At 56.1% G+C, this 17,397-nt stretch overlaps 8 protein-coding genes across 8 annotated transcripts; 5 read left to right on the forward strand and 3 right to left on the reverse strand.

Annotated features, from left to right (window-relative positions):
* The first annotated feature begins 447 nt into the window (after window positions 1-447).
* Window positions 448-2,951, forward strand: BDV59DRAFT_82641 (uncharacterized protein). Its single transcript, XM_073697153.1, has one exon. It carries the CDS (start codon window positions 1,036-1,038, stop codon window positions 2,935-2,937), a length of 1,902 nt encoding a protein of 633 aa, XP_073551742.1. The 5' UTR covers window positions 448-1,035; the 3' UTR covers window positions 2,938-2,951.
* A 328-nt stretch (window positions 2,952-3,279) lies between these two features.
* BDV59DRAFT_198429 (FAD binding domain protein) lies at window positions 3,280-5,164 on the forward strand (the record flags this gene model as incomplete). Its single annotated transcript, XM_073693155.1, has 3 exons — window positions 3,280-3,914; window positions 3,984-4,474; window positions 4,527-5,164. 3 exons carry the CDS (start codon window positions 3,280-3,282, stop codon window positions 5,162-5,164), a joined length of 1,764 nt encoding a protein of 587 aa, XP_073551743.1.
* Window positions 5,165-5,520: 356 nt separating this feature from the next.
* Window positions 5,521-6,039, reverse strand: BDV59DRAFT_82694 (uncharacterized protein). Its single transcript, XM_073697155.1, has 2 exons — window positions 5,647-6,039; window positions 5,521-5,579 (listed from the first exon to the last, which is right to left on the reverse strand). Exons 1-2 carry the CDS (start codon window positions 5,927-5,929, stop codon window positions 5,575-5,577), a joined length of 288 nt encoding a protein of 95 aa, XP_073551744.1. The 5' UTR covers window positions 5,930-6,039; the 3' UTR covers window positions 5,521-5,574.
* Window positions 6,040-6,574: 535 nt separating this feature from the next.
* Window positions 6,575-10,665, forward strand: pmcB (putative calcium-translocating P-type ATPase(PMCA-type)). The gene is made up of 4 exons (XM_073697154.1): window positions 6,575-7,718; window positions 7,774-8,204; window positions 8,257-8,399; window positions 8,449-10,665. Exons 1-4 carry the CDS (start codon window positions 6,798-6,800, stop codon window positions 10,635-10,637), a joined length of 3,684 nt encoding a protein of 1,227 aa, XP_073551745.1. The 5' UTR covers window positions 6,575-6,797; the 3' UTR covers window positions 10,638-10,665.
* Window positions 10,666-11,213: 548 nt separating this feature from the next.
* BDV59DRAFT_82702 (actin-related protein 2/3 complex subunit 5 family protein) lies at window positions 11,214-12,112 on the forward strand. The gene is made up of 2 exons (XM_073697156.1): window positions 11,214-11,696; window positions 11,778-12,112. The coding sequence occupies exons 1-2, from the start codon at window positions 11,338-11,340 to the stop codon at window positions 11,998-12,000; spliced, it is 582 nt and encodes a 193-aa protein (XP_073551746.1). The 5' UTR covers window positions 11,214-11,337; the 3' UTR covers window positions 12,001-12,112.
* BDV59DRAFT_82705 (uncharacterized protein) lies at window positions 12,003-13,447 on the reverse strand. Its single transcript, XM_073697157.1, has 2 exons — window positions 13,124-13,447; window positions 12,003-13,057 (listed from the first exon to the last, which is right to left on the reverse strand). The coding sequence occupies exons 1-2, from the start codon at window positions 13,343-13,345 to the stop codon at window positions 12,224-12,226; spliced, it is 1,056 nt and encodes a 351-aa protein (XP_073551747.1). The 5' UTR covers window positions 13,346-13,447; the 3' UTR covers window positions 12,003-12,223.
* Window positions 13,448-13,526: 79 nt separating this feature from the next.
* BDV59DRAFT_82719 (putative dynactin Arp1 p62 subunit RO2) lies at window positions 13,527-15,833 on the forward strand. The gene is made up of 3 exons (XM_073697158.1): window positions 13,527-13,641; window positions 13,704-14,099; window positions 14,166-15,833. Exons 2-3 carry the CDS (start codon window positions 13,759-13,761, stop codon window positions 15,754-15,756), a joined length of 1,932 nt encoding a protein of 643 aa, XP_073551748.1. The 5' UTR covers window positions 13,527-13,641; window positions 13,704-13,758; the 3' UTR covers window positions 15,757-15,833.
* BDV59DRAFT_169494 (40S ribosomal protein eS7) lies at window positions 15,597-17,347 on the reverse strand. The gene is made up of 3 exons (XM_073688260.1): window positions 17,096-17,347; window positions 16,696-16,778; window positions 15,597-16,625 (listed from the first exon to the last, which is right to left on the reverse strand). Exons 1-3 carry the CDS (start codon window positions 17,249-17,251, stop codon window positions 16,259-16,261), a joined length of 606 nt encoding a protein of 201 aa, XP_073551749.1. The 5' UTR covers window positions 17,252-17,347; the 3' UTR covers window positions 15,597-16,258.
* Window positions 17,348-17,397: the final 50 nt, after the last annotated feature.

A 17,397-nucleotide genomic window follows, 5' to 3' on the forward strand; every position in this document is an offset into this window, starting at 1 on the left:
TGTCTGCTTCAAGCAAGTCGAGTTTGCTGCAAGCGATTGGTGACAAGAACCCCTCATCCTACCTGGCGCCTACCGGGACCGTCGCCGGCGCGTACTGCAACATGCTCCATCCCCCCGCGGATGAGTACGTATTCTTAGAATAGCTCGCATCATGAAACTGCCATGCATGATCCAATGGAGCTCCGGATATTATTTGTCTTCTGATTGGGTGTGGATGGGGTATTTCGGTCTTGTTCTACGCCCATCCTCTGTTCCGGCGCTTCCAGCTGCGAACACATCCTATCGACTCACTGACTACGCTCGATCTGTGGAGCTCCTATTGCTTGCCGCCGACCTGCGAATCTCCAGCGTCTCGCTTTTCATGGGTGCAGTTCTTAATTTAGCTCCAGGTGTGCTCAAAATAGCACGAAACTGATTATAGAACCGCCTCTTAGCCCAGAACGAACCCTTTCCAAATCAAGGCAGTCGGAGATCTCCTTCACGCCTAAAGAGTTAAAGCGAGGTGCAATATTTAGCAACATTTTGACGCGCGACTGCAGGATGAAACAGCCCTATCTACTGTGATGGGTCTAGGGTCGCCTGTTTCGCGTATCATCCAGCAGAACATTCAGCAACCCATGCGTTGATCGTCTGTCAAGCTCCCTTCCGGACACCCAGAATGGCTGGCTAGTAGTCGGCGTCGACATGGAGCCTCCTCCATGTTTCATGTTGTCCTATTCTTATTCTCCCGAACCGATGCTTTCTGCACCCCCTTTCCTCTGGTGTCGTGTGGGTTCTTGCCCAGCGAGCATTTAATATCCAAACATTCTCCGTTCGAGATCGCAGAGCTCCATCCTAATACATTATGACTCGTCTCCAATACCCTGCTCACCTGTGAGCGCGCGAGGCTATCCTGCTCTTCATATACTTCTTGTTTTGATTTCCCATTGGCTGGCATCCCTCGTTAACGTCTTACAGGAAGCTGGCTCTTCCAATTATTGCTGAACCACATTCCTCCAAGATCCCGCCTATCTGTTTTGTTCAATCCCCAACATTATGTCGCTGGAATATTCTTATTGCCCGCCGAGCACTCCCCCACGGATGCAATGGGATGCGTTGCTCCGGACCACCCATGCGCGCAATACATCCGAGTCTTCGGTCTACTCGAACGACTCGCCCCCCTGGTCTGCAGCAACATCGGTGACCAGCCCCATAGCCGACTCACCTCCTTGTCATCACCATGGCCCTGCTCTTCTTCCGAAGATCAGATCGCAGGATGTGGTCATTGAGCCGGCACCGGTGGGTGGGCCGCACCGTCATCGTCGCGTTCTGTCAAACACCCGTAACCCCCCTGGCTTTTTACCTTACCCTCCCTGTCGACCAACGATCCAGCGAAACATTGCGGAGACCACGGAGGGATGCGCGTTGGCGTCTCCAATCTCTCCTATGCCCCGCGCGGACAAAGGGTCTACGCTATCATCTCCCGTGGATCTCACGCACAAGCGCAAGGCATCAGGGAAGCACTCTCGCTCTGGGTCTTGCTCCAACATCGATGAAGCCGCGCTAGGTCGATACGGTTATTCCGCATATCACCAGCTGTCGAAATACTCTTCCCAGCCGCAGTGTTCACCTACCGCACCAGTCACCCCAGTTACACCTAACATCATCGTATACCCACCCTACGCACAGTCTCCCGGGGGTCCAAGGGCTCAGCCGGGCGCGCAAGTACCACTTGTGCTCCCTGGATCTCCTCACAGTGCCACCCATGTTCCGAGTGCACAGTGCTCCCCGGTCACATTGGGCCCCCACATCGATAGCATGAGCCCTCAATCCACCACACTGCTCTCGTACTTGACCGCGCCGACTCAGGCCATCAATCTAGTCCGTAATGTAAGCGTGGTCCCGAACCGGGGCTTGCACGACTACTTCTGGTGGGACATCCGGAACCTGCGCAGCTGGACCTCATTCTCCACGACCACATTCAATTCCATCAATGGGCTCACCAAGCTACTCAAGACCGCCATCTCGTCCCACATGACTCCCGCAGCCTTGGTGTCCCCGTCGCGCCTGGCCCCGGAGTCAGAGTCTGCCCTGATCAGTCTCATCTCAGACATCTATGCGCCGCGGGTGAATGCCGCCATAGCGGTTTCCCAGGGCGACAAGCACTTAACCCTGTACGCCGCGCCGTCGCCGCGGATGTCGGCCAACAAGAACCACGGCAGTGCGCACTTCCTCGCCAACTACTCATCCGACACCGAGCGCACCAGCACTGGTCTCCCGAGAGGCCGCCTCGTCGGCATCGTCAAGAGCTTCGACCGTTGGAACACGGGTATGCGCAATGAAGCCCCACACCGCCGCGTCGAGTACCTCAAGGGACTGGCGCATCTACAACGGTGCATGCGCGAACACTCCTGCCGCTACGGGTTCATCATAACCGAGATTGAGCTCGTCTGCGTGCGCGCCGGGTGTGACGAGGGCGACGACGTGCCGTACTTCGGCTTCCTAGAGGTGTCCGCACCGATTCCTACCAATGTCGCGGTGCACCTGCCTGAGGGGACCAACCACCCCGTCCAGTCGCCGACTTCCCCGGACGGCTCGCTGGCCAGCCCGTCCTCCGCGTCAGACACGTACTCGACTCTCCAAGCAGAGTCTCTGAATGTGCCCATGACTGCGAGTCTGGGGCTGTACTTCCTGCTGATGCTCGCCAAGTCGGTGCCACTGCCGTCGCAGCCGTCGTCGCATCTCAACGTCGGCGGACCGGGGGCGCTGACCCGGCAGCGCGTCCTGCCCGAGGGGAAAGACAAATGGATCCCGGAACCGCAGATTGGGGAACGTCGCGATGCAAAACGTGTGCGCGGTTGGGTGTGGCCGCAGGACGCCTGGCATCGGCGCGAAGCCGGCGGGGTATCGCGCGGGCGTGCAGCGGCGGACGCTCGAATGAAGAAATGGCATAAATAGGAGGAGTTGAGAGGGAGTTACGGACTGTCCGGTGTTTGTGGCTTATTCTGCCTGGCGTTTGGGATTGTTTCGAGATAGTAATCTATATTTTCTCTATGTGCTTGATGCTCTCCAGGTCTTTTGATAAGATATGACACCGGAACGCTCTCAAGGTCCTCGCCCGCACCCTGTAGATCGACAATCCGGATGATCCATATCCTGCCCAGCAAGGAAGGACCTTGGGGCTGCGAGTACCCTGCGAGGATGTGGCGTCTATCACTATAAGACTTGATATGCAAGCAAGTGCTGCCCGCCGGACCTTTGCAACCAGACAGTCCATTCCCCCTTCCACACCCCAACACCATGAACGAAACATCCTCTACCTCCTTCCCCGACCTCCTAGACGTCATTATCGTCGGGGCCGGACCCTGCGGTCTGGCTGTCGCCGCCCGACTCCGCGAGGAGACCCCCTCAGCCATCTTCACTGACGACGAGCACCAGCGTTACCACTGGATCAACAAGCACAGCGGCCGCATGGCGCTCGTGCAGGCCCACCGCCGCAAGGTCAAGGGGGTCAAGGCCGAGCGATGGGAGGGCTACGACGCGCGGCGGCGGCGGCGGTCGAGCAGCAGCAGCAGCAGCGGCGCCAGCGGGGACGCCTCGGCGCCGCCGTCGCTCGCATCGTCAGTGTCGACGGCCCCGGAAATCGACACGAAAGAGCGTGATGACGCCAATGATGACCGTCTCGCTACGCTGGTGCTGGACGGCACCGGGAACCGGTGGATGGAGCGGTGGAATCGGGCGTTCCGGACGCTGGAGATCCAGCAGCTGCGCAGTCCGATGTTCTTCCACGTGGATCCGAGCGACCGCGATGGCATGCTGGCGTACACGCAGGAGATGCACCGGGAGAAGGATCTCTGGGAGATCTCGGGGTGCGTGGGCAAGGAGTTGAGCAAGCATCGGAAGAAGAAGAAGAAGCAGCAGCGGGCGCGGTCAGTGTGAGTTCGACCAGCCATCTTTGACAGTGGGCGTGGCGTGGGCGGGTGTGCTGATAATGGGATTTGCAGCGCCATCGGCGACAATGAGATTGACGAGCGAGACCGCAAGGACTACTTCTCGCCGTCGACGGAGCTCTTCGCGGATTACTGCGAGAGCATCGTCCGTCGGTACGGTCTGGACGAGCCGGACTTGATCCAGCAGCGCGAGGCCACGGATATCTGCTACGACTTCCATGCGGAGCTGTCACCCGCAGACAAGATCTTCACGGTGACGACTGCCGACGGGAGGCGGTTCTACAGTCGCGCGGTGGTGCTGGCCATCGGGCCTGGTATGACGAAGATATTCCCCTTCCCACTCAGCGCGGACGAACAGCAGGGTGCCTGCCACAGCACGGAGATCCGGGCATTCCCCAGCGTAAATGTGCGACGCAAGATCCAGCAGCGCCAGCAGACGAACCTGGTGATTGTCGGGGGCGGGTTGTCGTCGGCGCAGATCGTGGATATGGCGGTGCGAAAGGGCGTGAGTAAAGTATGGCTTCTGATGAGGTCCGATTTCAAAGGTGCGTTTACACTCTATCGTAGCACATATTGGACCGCCTGACAATAAACCAGTCAAACACTTCGACATCGGATTGACCTGGATGGGCAAGTTCAAGAACTACGAGAAAGCCGCCTTCTGGTCCGCCGACACGGACGAAGAGCGCCTGGAGATGATCAAGGTGGCTCGCAACGGGGGCAGTATCACGCCGCGGTACCAGAAGATCCTGAAGCAGCATGTGGCACACAAGCGAGCATCGATCCACACTCGCACCGTCATCTGCGACAGGGAATTCTGCCCCGCGACACAGACCTGGCGTCTCACCACCAACCCACCCATCCCGGATCTTCCGCCCATCGACTACATCTACTTCGCCACGGGCATGCAGGCGGACGTGAACGAGATGCCCCTGCTGCAACACATGCAGCGCGATTACCCCATCGAAACGAAACAGGGTCTCCCGTGCATCTCGGATGATCTCATGTGGCGTGCGGACGTGCCTCTGTTTCTGACGGGACGCCTCGCTGCTCTTCGTCTGGGACCGGGAGCTCCCAATCTCGAAGGGGCCAGGCTGGGGGCGGAGCGGGTCGCGTGGGGTATGGAAGAAGTTCTCGGACGACGTGAGACGGACGAGAGCGATGTCAGACGGTCGAAGAAGTGCTTTTGTGGCTTAGGGAATCGCTATGGGGAGTTGGCTGACGTGGATTTATAGATTGGTAGTATTTCTGATTCGTTAGAGCCTATTAGTGCAACTTTGATATGACACTCGAAGGTAAATTAACGTTGTTCGTAGTCTATAGTAAGGTTGTTCGAGAAAACGTAGTCTTTTAGATGTATAGCTAAGAGCTATGTTAAACTGGAATGATGCTGCCTAGCCTGGCCAAGATCTTCACCACTTTTCACAATCACCTTCGGACTTTCTTACTTCACCTTTGCAACTCCTCAAATGCACCGTATCGCGTCTCATCGCCTCCAAGGCAGCCGTGGAAATGTTTCTCTAAGCCCCAACGATGAAAGTCGGTCTGATTCATTTGCGGGATTGAACGCGGCGGATTCGCCATCAAATTGCGCAGTCCAACCCAGCCTCCTTTGGCGGTGTGATCAAGACGGCGAATCATGTGGTCATTCTACGGAGCTCTCAGCTGAACTGAAGCCATAAATTTCTCTCCCCGATGGTGGAATACTACTCCGTACGTATTAGGGCTTGTTGAGTCCCGTGGACCGGAGGCACCGCCACAAACGCTGCGCCACACCATGCGCCACAGAACGGTATCGTTTTGATTCTCGTTCTGATTCTCGCTCGATTTCGGTTCGAACATCGAAGATGCCTATCTTCCAGAGAGCGTGGCGAGCCATGGATCATGTCCATTCCGTGTCTGCCTCGGCGGGCTCCCGTCCTGTGCTTGCAACATCTGCTGAACCGCCCCAGGTCTTCGCCGCCGCGGCGATCCGTCCCGGTGACGATGGATGAGGGCATATTTCGCCAACAGGAGGCAATAATTCCAATCCAAGCCACGAAATCATCGCCGTCTGGGATTTGCTGGTTGACGAATGGGAGCACTGCGGGAGACCATACGATAACTTCCCTCCCGGCAACGATATCCGCATAGGTCGGGTCCTATTGCTTCATGGCGCTGCTTCGGCTTGGATACTTGCGCTCTCTCGCTGCAATAATCATGTACTTGTGACTGCTGGTGCATGCTGCGCATACTTGGCGGTAAACACACCCAGTGCTGTACGCGCCGACTCCGCTCTCTTGGCTTCTCTCGTTCCGTGATGGGTCAAGACTCTGGCAGCTTGAAACTGCCTTGGTCTTCAGCGCCTAGACCGGCCAATGTATACTCTCGCTTGGTTGAGGACATTTCCCGAGGAGTGGACGTTACAATTGGGCGAAATTAAATTATTTTTCTGGGCGATCTGATACGTTTGCCCCCCTTGACCAAAAATCCCGCGAGGCTGTGCAAAGCGCCAAGTCATTGTCACCCAGGAAATGGCTTTACCCTCTCACGTTAACCAGAATGGATACCAAGAAAACAGCGTGATCGTGAGAAAGGTCCGTTTTTCTCATTTGGGCACTGGAACTTGCCCACTGACTCACTCTTGCGGCGTGATCTTCTAAGCTGCACCTTTCCTATTCTATACTCCTTTCTGAGCTACATATATGAAAATCAAACTACAAGTGCATGGCGCTGAGTCTAATCCAAACCTACATCGTCTTTGTTAGCCGCCAAGGGAGGCTGTGTCTTCGTACTTAAAGAGACCCCTCAGGAGTCGCATGCCGTGTGCTATCGTCAACACCCTTTCCTGTCATCTATCTTGCTGCGTCTCAAGTCACTGCCGGTCGCATGATGCCGGCTTCTAACGAGAATGACCGGGGGAGTTTCAGAGACCCCTTTGGATCGGGAGAGCATCGTCTGTCTCCTCTCCCAGAACAACATTTGGGCATCTCACCAGCCCCAACTACATCTCTATCACCCAATATCCCCTCAATACCAGATACAGCCAGATTGGCAGTTCATCATGAGCCGCCACGAACATCACACTCCCTGGATGGGGACACGCTACGGCCGCGAGCAGACTCCAGCGTCTCTAGCTCCGATACCGCCGTCAGGTCTCGAGCGAACTCTGATGTCTCCAAAGTATCAACGAAAGTAGAATATGATGATGTCTCGGTTGCCGAGGCTTTGAACCCGGATTATCGCAATCTGCAGGATTTCCAAGTCGAGGACAACAAGTTTGCCTTCTCGCCCGGCCAGCTCAACAAGATGCAAAACCCCAAGTCTCTGGCCGCCTTCCAGGCCCTTGGAGGATTATCCGGCCTGGAGCGAGGTCTTCGGACAGACCTGGCTTCGGGGTTATCAGTGGATGAAACTAGCCTGGAAGGCATCGTCAGCTTCGAAGAGGCGACATCCCACGGGATGTCTACCACGAAAGAAACATCGCCAGCAGTCACGACATCCCCGACAGGGTCAGATATACAGTTTCAGGACCGGATACGTATCTTCAGGCAGAATCGGCTGCCGGCTCGGAAGTCTACTGGGTTTTTGAAACTACTCTGGATGGCTTATAACGATAAAATCATCATCCTGCTAACGATCGCTGCCGTTATATCCCTGTCACTGGGTGTCTATGAGACCGTGGATGTAGGCCATGGAGTGGACTGGATCGAGGGTGTTGCCATCTGTGTGGCCATTGCCATCGTCACGATCGTGACTGCTCTCAACGATTGGCAGAAGGAGAGGCAGTTCGCCAAACTGAACAAGCGGGTAGGTTCTCTAGATCTCTCTTCCCTTTTGTCCCATATGCTAAGTAGCGGTTCAGAATAACGACCGCGAAGTCAGAGCCGTGCGCTCGGGGAAAATTGTTATGATCTCAATCTTTGATATCACGGTCGGCGATGTTCTTCATCTGGAGCCTGGTGATTCTATCCCCGCCGATGGCGTCCTAATCTCGGGCCACGGCATTAAATGCGATGAATCGTCTGCTACTGGAGAATCGGACCAGATGAAGAAGACCGATGGTCATGAGGTCTGGAGACAGATCTCAAGCGGCACTGCTTCGAAGAAGCTCGATCCATTTCTGATTTCTGGTAGCAAAGTCCTCGAAGGCGTAGGGACCTATCTTGTCACTAGTGTTGGTCCGTATTCGACTTACGGCCGCATACTGATGTCGCTACAAGAAGCCAATGATCCAACCCCACTGCAGGTCAAGCTGGGAAGACTTGCCAATTGGATTGGCTGGCTGGGCTCTAGGTAAGTGTCCTGTTTCTGGATGCAGGAGGAGTACACGCTGATGGTCGACTAGCGCCGCAATTATATTGTTCTTCGTTCTGCTGTTCAGATTCGTCGCGAATCTACCAAATAACCCGGGCGACTCGACTACCAAGGGGAGGGAGTTCGTGGACATTCTCATCGTGGCGATCACCGTGATTGTAGTGGCCATTCCAGGTTCGTTACATCTACCTCACAAATGATGCGTGATTCTAACCCCCGTCAGAGGGCCTTCCGCTGGCTGTGACTCTCGCTCTGGCCTTCGCCACAACACGCATGGTGAAAGAAAACAATCTCGTCCGCCTTCTCCGCGCCTGTGAGACAATGGGCAACGCAACCGTGATATGTTCCGATAAGACGGGCACATTAACACAAAATAAAATGACTGTGGTAGCAGGCACCCTGGGACAGGAGAGCTTCAGCCAGGATCCACAGGAAAACCGCGCTGATGCTCTAGCGACTGCCCCAGAGGTCATCAAGAAGTGTTCGCCGAGAGTGCGCGATCTTTTACTAAAGAGCATTGCTATCAACTCCACAGCTTTCGAGGAGGATCGCGATGGATCGAAAGAGTTTATTGGAAGCAAGACTGAAGTCGCTCTCCTGCAGCTGGCAAAAGACTGTCTCGGGATGGATGTCACTGCAGAGCGAGCTTCAGCCGAGGTCGTCCAGTTGATCCCGTTCGACTCTGCCCGCAAATGCATGGGTGTCGTATATCGAGAGCCGGCTGTAGGCTATCGTCTCCTCATCAAGGGAGCTGCCGAGATTATGGCTGGTGCTTGTTCCACTCAAATAACTGATCTAAATGGATCCGAGGCCATTGCCACGGGTGCGTTCACAGAGAAGGATAGGACCACGGTATTGGATACAATCGAATCGTACGCAGGAAAGTCTTTGCGTACGATAGGTTTGATCTATCGGGACTTTCCTGGCGCCTCTAGTTGGCCTCCCGCAAAGATTCAACGCATGGAAGATGACCCTGATTCCGCACTGTTTGAAGACCTTTTCCGCGACATGACTTGGGTCGGGGTGGTAGGTATCCAAGATCCTCTCCGCCCTGAAGTACCCGCCGCTATTGAGAAGTGCAGAGTCGCTGGTGTGCAAGTGAAAATGGTCACTGGTGACAATATAGCAACAGCCACCGCTATTGCCTCGTCTTGCGGTATCAAGACGGAAGACGGCTTGGTCATGGAGGGTCCTAAATTCCGTCAGCTCTCAGATGAGGAAATGGATAGGATTCTTCCTCGACTCCAAGTCTTAGCGCGCTCGTCACCGGATGACAAACAAATGTTGGTCGCGCGTCTCAAGCATCTGGGTGAAACTGTGGCTGTCACTGGAGATGGTACAAATGATGGCCCTGCTCTGAGAACCGCCGATGTTGGCTTCTCCATGGGAATTGCGGGTACCGAAGTTGCCAAAGAAGCCAGTTCAATCATTCTCCTTGATGACAACTTCAAGTCTATTGTTACCGCCATTTCCTGGGGCCGGGCTGTCAATGACGCCGTGGCCAAATTCCTCCAGTTCCAGATCACCGTGAACATCACTGCTGTTATCCTCACATTTGTGTCGTCTCTCGCTAGCAAAGATAACGAAAGTGTTCTAAGTGCCGTGCAGCTGCTTTGGGTAAATCTAATTATGGATACCTTTGCTGCGCTTGCGCTTGCAACCGATGCACCCACGGAGAACATTCTCCACCGGAAGCCTGTGCCTAAGAGCGCGTCTATATTCACAGTGACCATGTGGAAGATGATCCTCGGGCAAGCTGTGTATCAGCTAGCTGTTACCTTCATGCTCTACTTTGCCGGTACTAGCATCATCGGGCGCCACCTTGGTGATGAAAACCCGCAATTGAAATTGGATACGATTGTATTCAACACATTCGTGTGGATGCAGATTTTCAATGAGTTCAATAACCGACGACTCGATAACAAGTATAACATCTTTGAGGGTATGTTCAAGAACTATTGGTTCCTGGGTATCAACTGCATCATGGTTGGTGGCCAGATCATGATTGTTTACGTTGGTGGCAAGGCCTTTGGCATCACACGGCTCAACGGACTCCAATGGGGTATCTGTATAATCTGCGCTATTGGGTGTGTTCCCTGGGCGGTAGTATTGCGGACTATCCCTGACAAACCCGTGGGGATCGTCTTGGATTATGCTGTTCGGGCCATCAAATTCGTCGTGAGCCCTATCAGCATGGGGTTTAGGTTTGTGGCGAATACGGTCACTAGGGCTATACAACCCGTGAAACGGGCTACCAAGCGTGTCTTTGGCAAACGTGCCCCGGTGAATGACTCTCCTGATGAAGAACAGGCAGTCAACGTGACTGATCTCAAACCGGAACCCTCGCCTGAACCACCGTCGAAGCCCACTGCTCCGGTGGTAGTTCCCCCGATTACTATTACGGCCTCTTAACGATCAAGCTCATATGATACGAAAAGATGACTGAGACAGGAGCCACTTGGATCAGTCAATACTCCCGTGTATTATATTCCATCAACGGTCTTTTGCATTCGGAGAGGGTGGGTGGCAGTCGTCTTGCATTGTTTGTGGGCGGAATAATTTGCTTTTGATTTTGTGCCTGTATTTTAGCGTTCCATAGATTTTTTATACCACCTCCTGAATAGAAACACGCTGCCATTGTGCTTGTGGTCACGTAAGTTGTAACTTGTCCTGCGCGTATAGTTCGCAGGCTGCGTTTCTGCCTCAGGCTGCGCTCTCCGCACCGCCCACATCATCACGTCCGTCGTCCGTCTCCCCATCACCACCGCCGTCTTCTCTCCATCCTCTCCCCATACCACGTCTACCTTGCCAATTCCCCTCCTCTTTTGATATCTCACACCTTTATATACGCGGTGCCGTATCATCCTCCCAACAGGACAATTCCCTGCGGTTCACCGACCGCTACCAATCCATCTTTCCTCCCCCGCCTTGACATCGGACTGGGTCAAGTCACAGCCTAACGCAGCCCCAAATCAAACGAAGCCAGACAGCTATCAGGAACCACCGCAGCTTTCGACTACGAGGCGCTATTCTGTCCCGAGACTGATCGAATTCACCGCAACTCCACCCTCAACGACAGTACCTCCTGAAACAACAACATCCTCCCCTCACCATGGCTCAAATCAACTACCGCACAATCAACATCGATGCCTTCGATCCGGAGTCCTCCGTGAACTTCCCCATGGAGACTCTTCTCCCGCCAACCCTCCCTCCCTCGGAATCCTCCAGCGACGCCGCCAACGTCGCCAGCCAGGTGCGCCAGCTACTCCGCAGCGGCGACTCCGAGGGCGCCATGCGCCATGCCCTGGACACGGCGCCGTTGGGCGGGGATGACCGCGCAAAGGAGGTGCACATGGCCACGGTCATCGAGGTGCTGCAGGGAATCCGGCAGGGCGAGATGACCCGTGTGTTGGAGGGGGTGTGTAGCGGGGAGGGCGGATCCGAGCGGGCGGATTGTCTGATGAAGTATCTGTGCGTTTCTCCTCCCATTCGGTCTTCTTCACTGAGGGCCTACTTCGCTGGGATTCTTGGTATGGTGCTAACCCCGTCCAGGTATAAGGGTATGGCCTCGCCGGCCGCCAGCAGTGGTGCGCAATCGCCCCGCAAGTCGGTCTCCCCGCAGAGCACTGGCTTTTCGCAGATCCAGGCCCGCAACCTCGGTGAGGGTGGTAGCAGCCAGCAGATGAGCGTGTTGCTGAGCTGGCATGAGAAGCTGGTGGAGCTGACAGGGACCGGATCGATTGTGCGGGTGATGACGGATCGGAGAACGGTCTAATGCGGATAATGGGAGGAGAAAATAGAGGATGGGTTGGGCTGAAGGTAGATTTTATTCTGCGTGCGGTACAGCATGCGTGTTTTCTGTGTTGATACTCGATTTGACCTTGGTCTTGTTCAATGGATGATATCCTAGCCATCTGTCTAACCCGTATAAGATAGTATACATGCACTGTGCAGCGTGGCCGCTACCCTTGAATTAACATAATCACCACAACTGCCAATTACCGATTCGAGAAATCCCCTCCGCCGAGGAGATCCTTCAGATTCATCTCGCCGCTGCCCCGCTGCAGCGGTTGCGCCTGGCCCCCGCCTTCCTTCCACCCGATCATATAGATCAGACGGAACGTCGCGGGGATGCCGCGCGAGCCCTCCTCCTTGTGCAGCTGGCGGTAGATGGCCTCGTTGGCGAGGAGTACATCGCGCGAAATGGGGCCCAGCTCGCGGTGCAGGATGGCGTTGTTCTCGCCCATGGCTTGCAGGTCCTGCATGAGGGCAAATGTATCTGGGTACTCGACAACGATGTCCTCGACGTCGACGGTAAGCATCTTGAAGCCGGCCTTGTTCAGCAGGCCGCCCACGTCTCGGACGTCGGCCAGCGGCGAGACGTGCGGACTGACGCCGCCGCGCCGCTCCATGTCCGCCAGCTGCAGAGAGGTGCGCAGTTCGAACAGCGTGTCGCCGCCGAACATGGCGGCGATGAAGGGGCAGTCTGGCTTGAGAAGCGAGTTCACTTGCGCCAGCAACGAGGGGAGGTCGTTAATCCAGTGGATGGAGAGGGAAGAGAGGATCAGGTCGAAGGTGTTGGGTTCGAAAGGGAGCGATTCCAGGTCCGGGACGACTTCGCGGGTGATGGCGAGCTCCGAGTTGAAGGGCTCATCGGCGTCTCGGTACAGGAGCGCGGGCGAGGTGTCGATGCAGGTGAGTTTGGAGATGCGGTTGGCGAGAGGGGGAGAGGAGGGCGTTTCGGGGTCGGGGTTGGGGGTTGTTAGAGCGCGAGCGATGTTGCAGCTGTTGGCTCCGAGGTCGAGGACGTTGGGGAATTCTCGTTTAATGTCCTAGATATGGTCAGTTCACGTCCATGGTGATTCCATCGTGAGCGTTCAACGGCACCCAGGGCATACCAGTAGTCGTTCACATAGCCGCATAGCGACCTCGTCTTTAATATAGTCCACCTTGCGGCTCTCGTCGACATTCTGCGCGGCACGGTCCTTCTGGATATGCTTCGCTTTCCGGTTGAAGACCTCGAAGACTGGATTTCCGGGGGTTTGGCTAGCGAAGCTCCGGATTGCGGCATATGTCCGCGGCGTTCTCACCGCGGGGCGGAACAAACAGCGGAGAGACATGACTGATGCAGAACGTGAGACGGTCGATACGATTTGGAGGAGCTCACACGTAACACATTCTGTCTGTATGGGACTGGGGAGGTGGTGGTGTGGAAGAGGATGGAAAAAGTGAGCGGCGGAGGAAAATGCGGCGTGACGTCTTGCGCTCCGCCGCCTCTCCTTCTCTCCGCACTACCGCGCGTGTCAACATCACCATCCTCCTTCCATTCTGCCATCCCCTTTCTGAGACACCCTGTTGAAGAGTATATTTGCTTTTAATAGCTTGGGCGGGTCGCATATGACCTTCGCATCATCCAGTACAGTCAAATTCCTGCTCTCTCCTTGTCCATCCCTGAATCATGAGCTAACAGCCCACCAGTCTCTCGCCGATACACGACATGACCGACCTCTAAGACGCATTGAGCTCGTTCAAAATGTCCCGTCCCTTTCCTTATGCCTACATATCGTGTCCCTGCGCCGACACGCCCGTCCCGGATCCAGCGCGCAAACGGAGATCGAGAGAATCTCCCCACAAGTCCAACCCAGAGCAGCCGCTTCCCTCAGAGCCCCCCGAGATCGATGAAGAGGAGAAAACGTTTGATCCGCGGTCTCCCCGGTCAAATTTCTCCCTCTACCCTCCCGAGCAACTCCTCTACTGCGAGGACTGTCACCAGATCAAGTGCCCCCGATGCATCACGGAGGAGATTGTGTGCTGGTATTGTCCCAGCTGTTTATTCGAAACGCCCAGCAGCATGGTGCGGAGTGAGGGAAACCGGTATGCCTGTCGTCCCCTTCTCGACTATCTTAAAGACCTACACTTACACCGCTGTCTCTTCTACAGGTGCGCGAGGAATTGCTTCAATTGCCCGGTGTGCACGGCCCCGCTGGCCGTCACCACGCTGGAAAACGTCACGGGAGGAGGAAGCCAACAAGGCCCGTGGGTATTAGCCTGTGGATACTGCATGTGGACGACGCTCGATATCGGGATCAAATTTGACAAGCCCACCAACATCCGCACGCAACTCTCCAAGCTGACGGACCCTTCCCGCGGACGCCAGATGTCCAAGACATTCGGCGAGCTGAAGTCGCCTCTATCCACGTACGCTTCCATCGACGAGCAATTCGCGTCCGCTGCTGCCGAGAGCAAACCAGACGAGTCGTCGGAGCAGACATCTGACCCGCTCGGCCCCGAGGCGCGATTCGCCGCGCTCAAAACCTTCTACAAGAACCAAATCGCCGAGACGTCTTCGTCCCCCGCGGACCCCCTAGGCCCGGACTTCGGTGCGGGATTCTCCTCCCCCGGTGCCCTGAACCGCATCATGTCCCTCTACACGTCGTCCTCCCGCCTCAGCGGTCTCTACGGTGGCGCCAACAAGAAGCCCAAATCCAAGCCGCCGGTCATGCGCGAGGCCCTCACCGCCAGCGAGGGCCTGAAGGTTCCCGCGCCGGACGCGGAGGACTCGCTCATCCGGCGCATGGTCTCCCCCGACTGCGGCTGGGACGGGACCGCGTCGCTGGCGCAGCGGAGCTCCCAACCGCCCGACGCCCGGTTCGTGGAGGACCTGCTCCCGCTGCCGGTGCTGCTGCGCACGAAGCGGTCCAAACGCTGCAAGTCGTGCAAGCACATCCTCGTCAAACCCGAGTTTAAGCCGCAGTCGACCCGGTTCCGCATCCGTCTGATTGCCCTGAGCTACATCCCGCTCCCGACGTTACGCCCTCTCGTCTCGCCCCCCACCACCGCCGCCGCAACGCCGGCCCCGAACCTCGACGCCCTGTCCCCGCTGAAACCCCTGCAGCTGCTCCTCACCCTGAAGAACCACATGTTCGACCCTGTGCGGGTCACCCTCGCCACACCGTCGGTCACGCCGGGCCGCGTGGCATCCCGGGTGACCATCCTGTGTCCGCAGTTTGACATCGGCGCCAATAGCGACGTGTGGGATGAAGCCCTGCAGGGCGGGAGTGTCGACCAGCGCGTCGTCTCCCGCACGGGGGGTCTGGGCGCGTACGAGAAGGTCGCCGAAGCGGGAAAGGTGTGGGACAAGGGGCGGAACTGGACGACCGTCGTGCTGGAGGTTGTCCCGGGCACGTTACCAGGCGGATCCGGTTCCACGCGAGGTGCGACTGCTCGGAAGGACGGGGGACGTCCCGGCGGAGGTAGTACGACGGCTAGTGACGGCGATGATGATGATGACGAGGACGACGATGTAGCTGCGACGCTGGACTGGAGCGGTCAAGACCAAGATCCCAAGGAGCAGCTGCAGCCGGACGAAGACGTCCTCGAGATCCCCGTGTTTGTACGCATGGAATGGGACTCTGAGAATCAGATCGACCAGGACCAGCCGGGGCGGGGGCAGAACGCTGATACGGTCAAGAGGGAATTGGCGTACTGGATGGTGCTGGGGGTGGGCCGGATCAGTCGAGAGATCATGTAGTTCGTCTTGTTTTGTGGATAGACTGTTTATACGCCATACATACATACCCATTTGTCTACTATCTACGAATACGCAAACATAAAAGGCTAGGAAATTGTTTTTTTTTTCAACCACGCCGAACAAAAGAAAAAGCCCGGACCATAAAAAAGAGATCATGATTGTTATTATCACATCACATCCTTTTCATTCAAGGGAACCCTAAAACCCTTCAGACCAGAAAAGCTACCCACGCACAAGCCCATCGGAAAGGATGCCGTGCAATGCAAAATGCAAGGATATATTCCAGAGTTCCGCTGTCGTCTTGCCCATCACCGATCTACCAACACACGCGCCCCTAGTTCCCTCGGAGTCTTCTCTTTCATCATTGAGCTCTTCTTCGTGTGGTTGTCGTTGGAGGGGGAGTCTAAACACAAATCACAGAGAAGAAAAACAAGGACTTCCATTTTTTTCTCAATTAAAAAAGAAAAGAAGAGGGAACTAAAACCGAACCGGAACCACCAATTTAGTAGTCAGCAGCACCGCCCTGGGGGAACTCGAAGACGACGGCACGGCCGGTGAGACGGCGGTAGACCTCGCCGTAGGCATCGAGGCGGTGGTCGACACCGCCGCGCTCCTTCTCGTCGAGGATGACCTTGAGGGTCTTGGAGCCGTCCTCCTTGGTGCGGGTGCGCTTGCCGACGATCTCGACGGGGTAGACCAGGTCGGTGAGGATGGCGTCGTGGACGGCCGTCAGAGTGCGGGAACGGGGACGCTTCTGCTTCTGGTTGGTGCGGGAGTTGACAGAGCGCTTGGGACGGGGCAGGATGCGGCGCTGAGCAACGAAGAGGACGTGGCGGTCGGAGAACTTCTTCTCGAGCTCACGGGTCAGACTGTGTGTTCGTTAGTTGGGTTGGGTTCCTTCTGCGCTGTGTGGGTAGGTTGGGTTCGAGGGGTTCGTACCGCTGCTGGATCTTGTGGAAGCCCTGGAGGAGAGGGACAGGGACGAAGATGATGACGGCCTTCTTGCCGTGGCCGACCTCAACCTGTAGAACGAGACCGTCAACAAATGTTCCTTGCTAGTAGGTGAAGTCCCCGTGGCGCCGGTTGGAACCCGCGCATGAATCAGAATTTGCCTGTTGTACATCCATTCGACATGACATCCCCTGGATGGCTGTGGGAAATGTCACAGACACCCCCAGAGAGACTCTCGTCCGTCAACCTCCTCTTCATGATATCCCATATATCGCATTCCTTCCCCAACACCAATGTCTCAAATGTCTTCCACACTCAATTCTCGCAATTCTGATTCATGCGGCGAATCCCCATGCACCATGAAGGACAAACAACAGTCGTTTCTTACCTCACGAGCAGAGACGAACTGAAGGGGGCGGAGGGTGGCCTTCAGGTCGGTGGTGTTGCTCTCGAGGTCGAACAGAGCACCGGCGATCGCGGTCTCCAGCTCGGAGGGGTTCTGCCGAGACGGCGAGTTGTGGGCGATCTTGTTGATAGCAGCCATGATTGCAGACGAGCGACGGGTAGCTGGCTGTGCTGCGAAGGTGCTGCCTTTTTCTTTTGTCGCGTGGGTGGTTTTTTTGGTCGTGGGAAGAAGAAGTTCAACGCACACACAAATTGGCGCTGGAGCCTCGCGGGTGCCGTGTGGGA

This window comes from Aspergillus ambiguus, assembly GCF_047715705.1.
Source record: "Aspergillus ambiguus strain CBS 117.58 unplaced genomic scaffold BDV59scaffold_3, whole genome shotgun sequence".
Taxonomy (NCBI): domain Eukaryota; kingdom Fungi; phylum Ascomycota; class Eurotiomycetes; order Eurotiales; family Aspergillaceae; genus Aspergillus; species Aspergillus ambiguus.

What these genes read in the sequence shown, in the direction of transcription:
- BDV59DRAFT_169494 (XM_073688260.1), bottom strand. Translation starts at nt 17,251, where the DNA reads ATGGCTGCTATCAACAAGATCGCCCACAACTCGCCGTCTCGGCAGAAC. An exon ending in AGTTCGTCTCTGCTCGTGAG is followed by an intron (nt 16,779 to 17,095) that starts GTAAGAAACGAC and finishes CTCGTTCTACAG; the next exon opens with GTTGAGGTCGGCCACGGCAA. An exon ending in TTCCACAAGATCCAGCAGCG is followed by an intron (nt 16,626 to 16,695) that starts GTACGAACCCCT and finishes ACGAACACACAG; the next exon opens with TCTGACCCGTGAGCTCGAGA.
- BDV59DRAFT_82719 (XM_073697158.1), top strand. Translation starts at nt 13,759, where the DNA reads ATGTCCCGTCCCTTTCCTTATGCCTACATATCGTGTCCCTGCGCCGAC. An exon ending in GTGCGGAGTGAGGGAAACCG is followed by an intron (nt 14,100 to 14,165) that starts GTATGCCTGTCG and finishes TCTCTTCTACAG; the next exon opens with GTGCGCGAGGAATTGCTTCA.
- BDV59DRAFT_82694 (XM_073697155.1), bottom strand. Translation starts at nt 5,929, where the DNA reads ATGCCCTCATCCATCGTCACCGGGACGGATCGCCGCGGCGGCGAAGAC.
- BDV59DRAFT_82641 (XM_073697153.1), top strand. Translation starts at nt 1,036, where the DNA reads ATGTCGCTGGAATATTCTTATTGCCCGCCGAGCACTCCCCCACGGATG.
- BDV59DRAFT_82702 (XM_073697156.1), top strand. Translation starts at nt 11,338, where the DNA reads ATGGCTCAAATCAACTACCGCACAATCAACATCGATGCCTTCGATCCG. An exon ending in GATTGTCTGATGAAGTATCT is followed by an intron (nt 11,697 to 11,777) that starts GTGCGTTTCTCC and finishes AACCCCGTCCAG; the next exon opens with GTATAAGGGTATGGCCTCGC.
- pmcB (XM_073697154.1), top strand. Translation starts at nt 6,798, where the DNA reads ATGATGCCGGCTTCTAACGAGAATGACCGGGGGAGTTTCAGAGACCCC. An exon ending in ATTGGCTGGCTGGGCTCTAG is followed by an intron (nt 8,205 to 8,256) that starts GTAAGTGTCCTG and finishes ATGGTCGACTAG; the next exon opens with CGCCGCAATTATATTGTTCT. An exon ending in GATTGTAGTGGCCATTCCAG is followed by an intron (nt 8,400 to 8,448) that starts GTTCGTTACATC and finishes AACCCCCGTCAG; the next exon opens with AGGGCCTTCCGCTGGCTGTG.
- BDV59DRAFT_82705 (XM_073697157.1), bottom strand. Translation starts at nt 13,345, where the DNA reads ATGTCTCTCCGCTGTTTGTTCCGCCCCGCGGTGAGAACGCCGCGGACA. An exon ending in GGCTATGTGAACGACTACTG is followed by an intron (nt 13,058 to 13,123) that starts GTATGCCCTGGG and finishes GACCATATCTAG; the next exon opens with GACATTAAACGAGAATTCCC.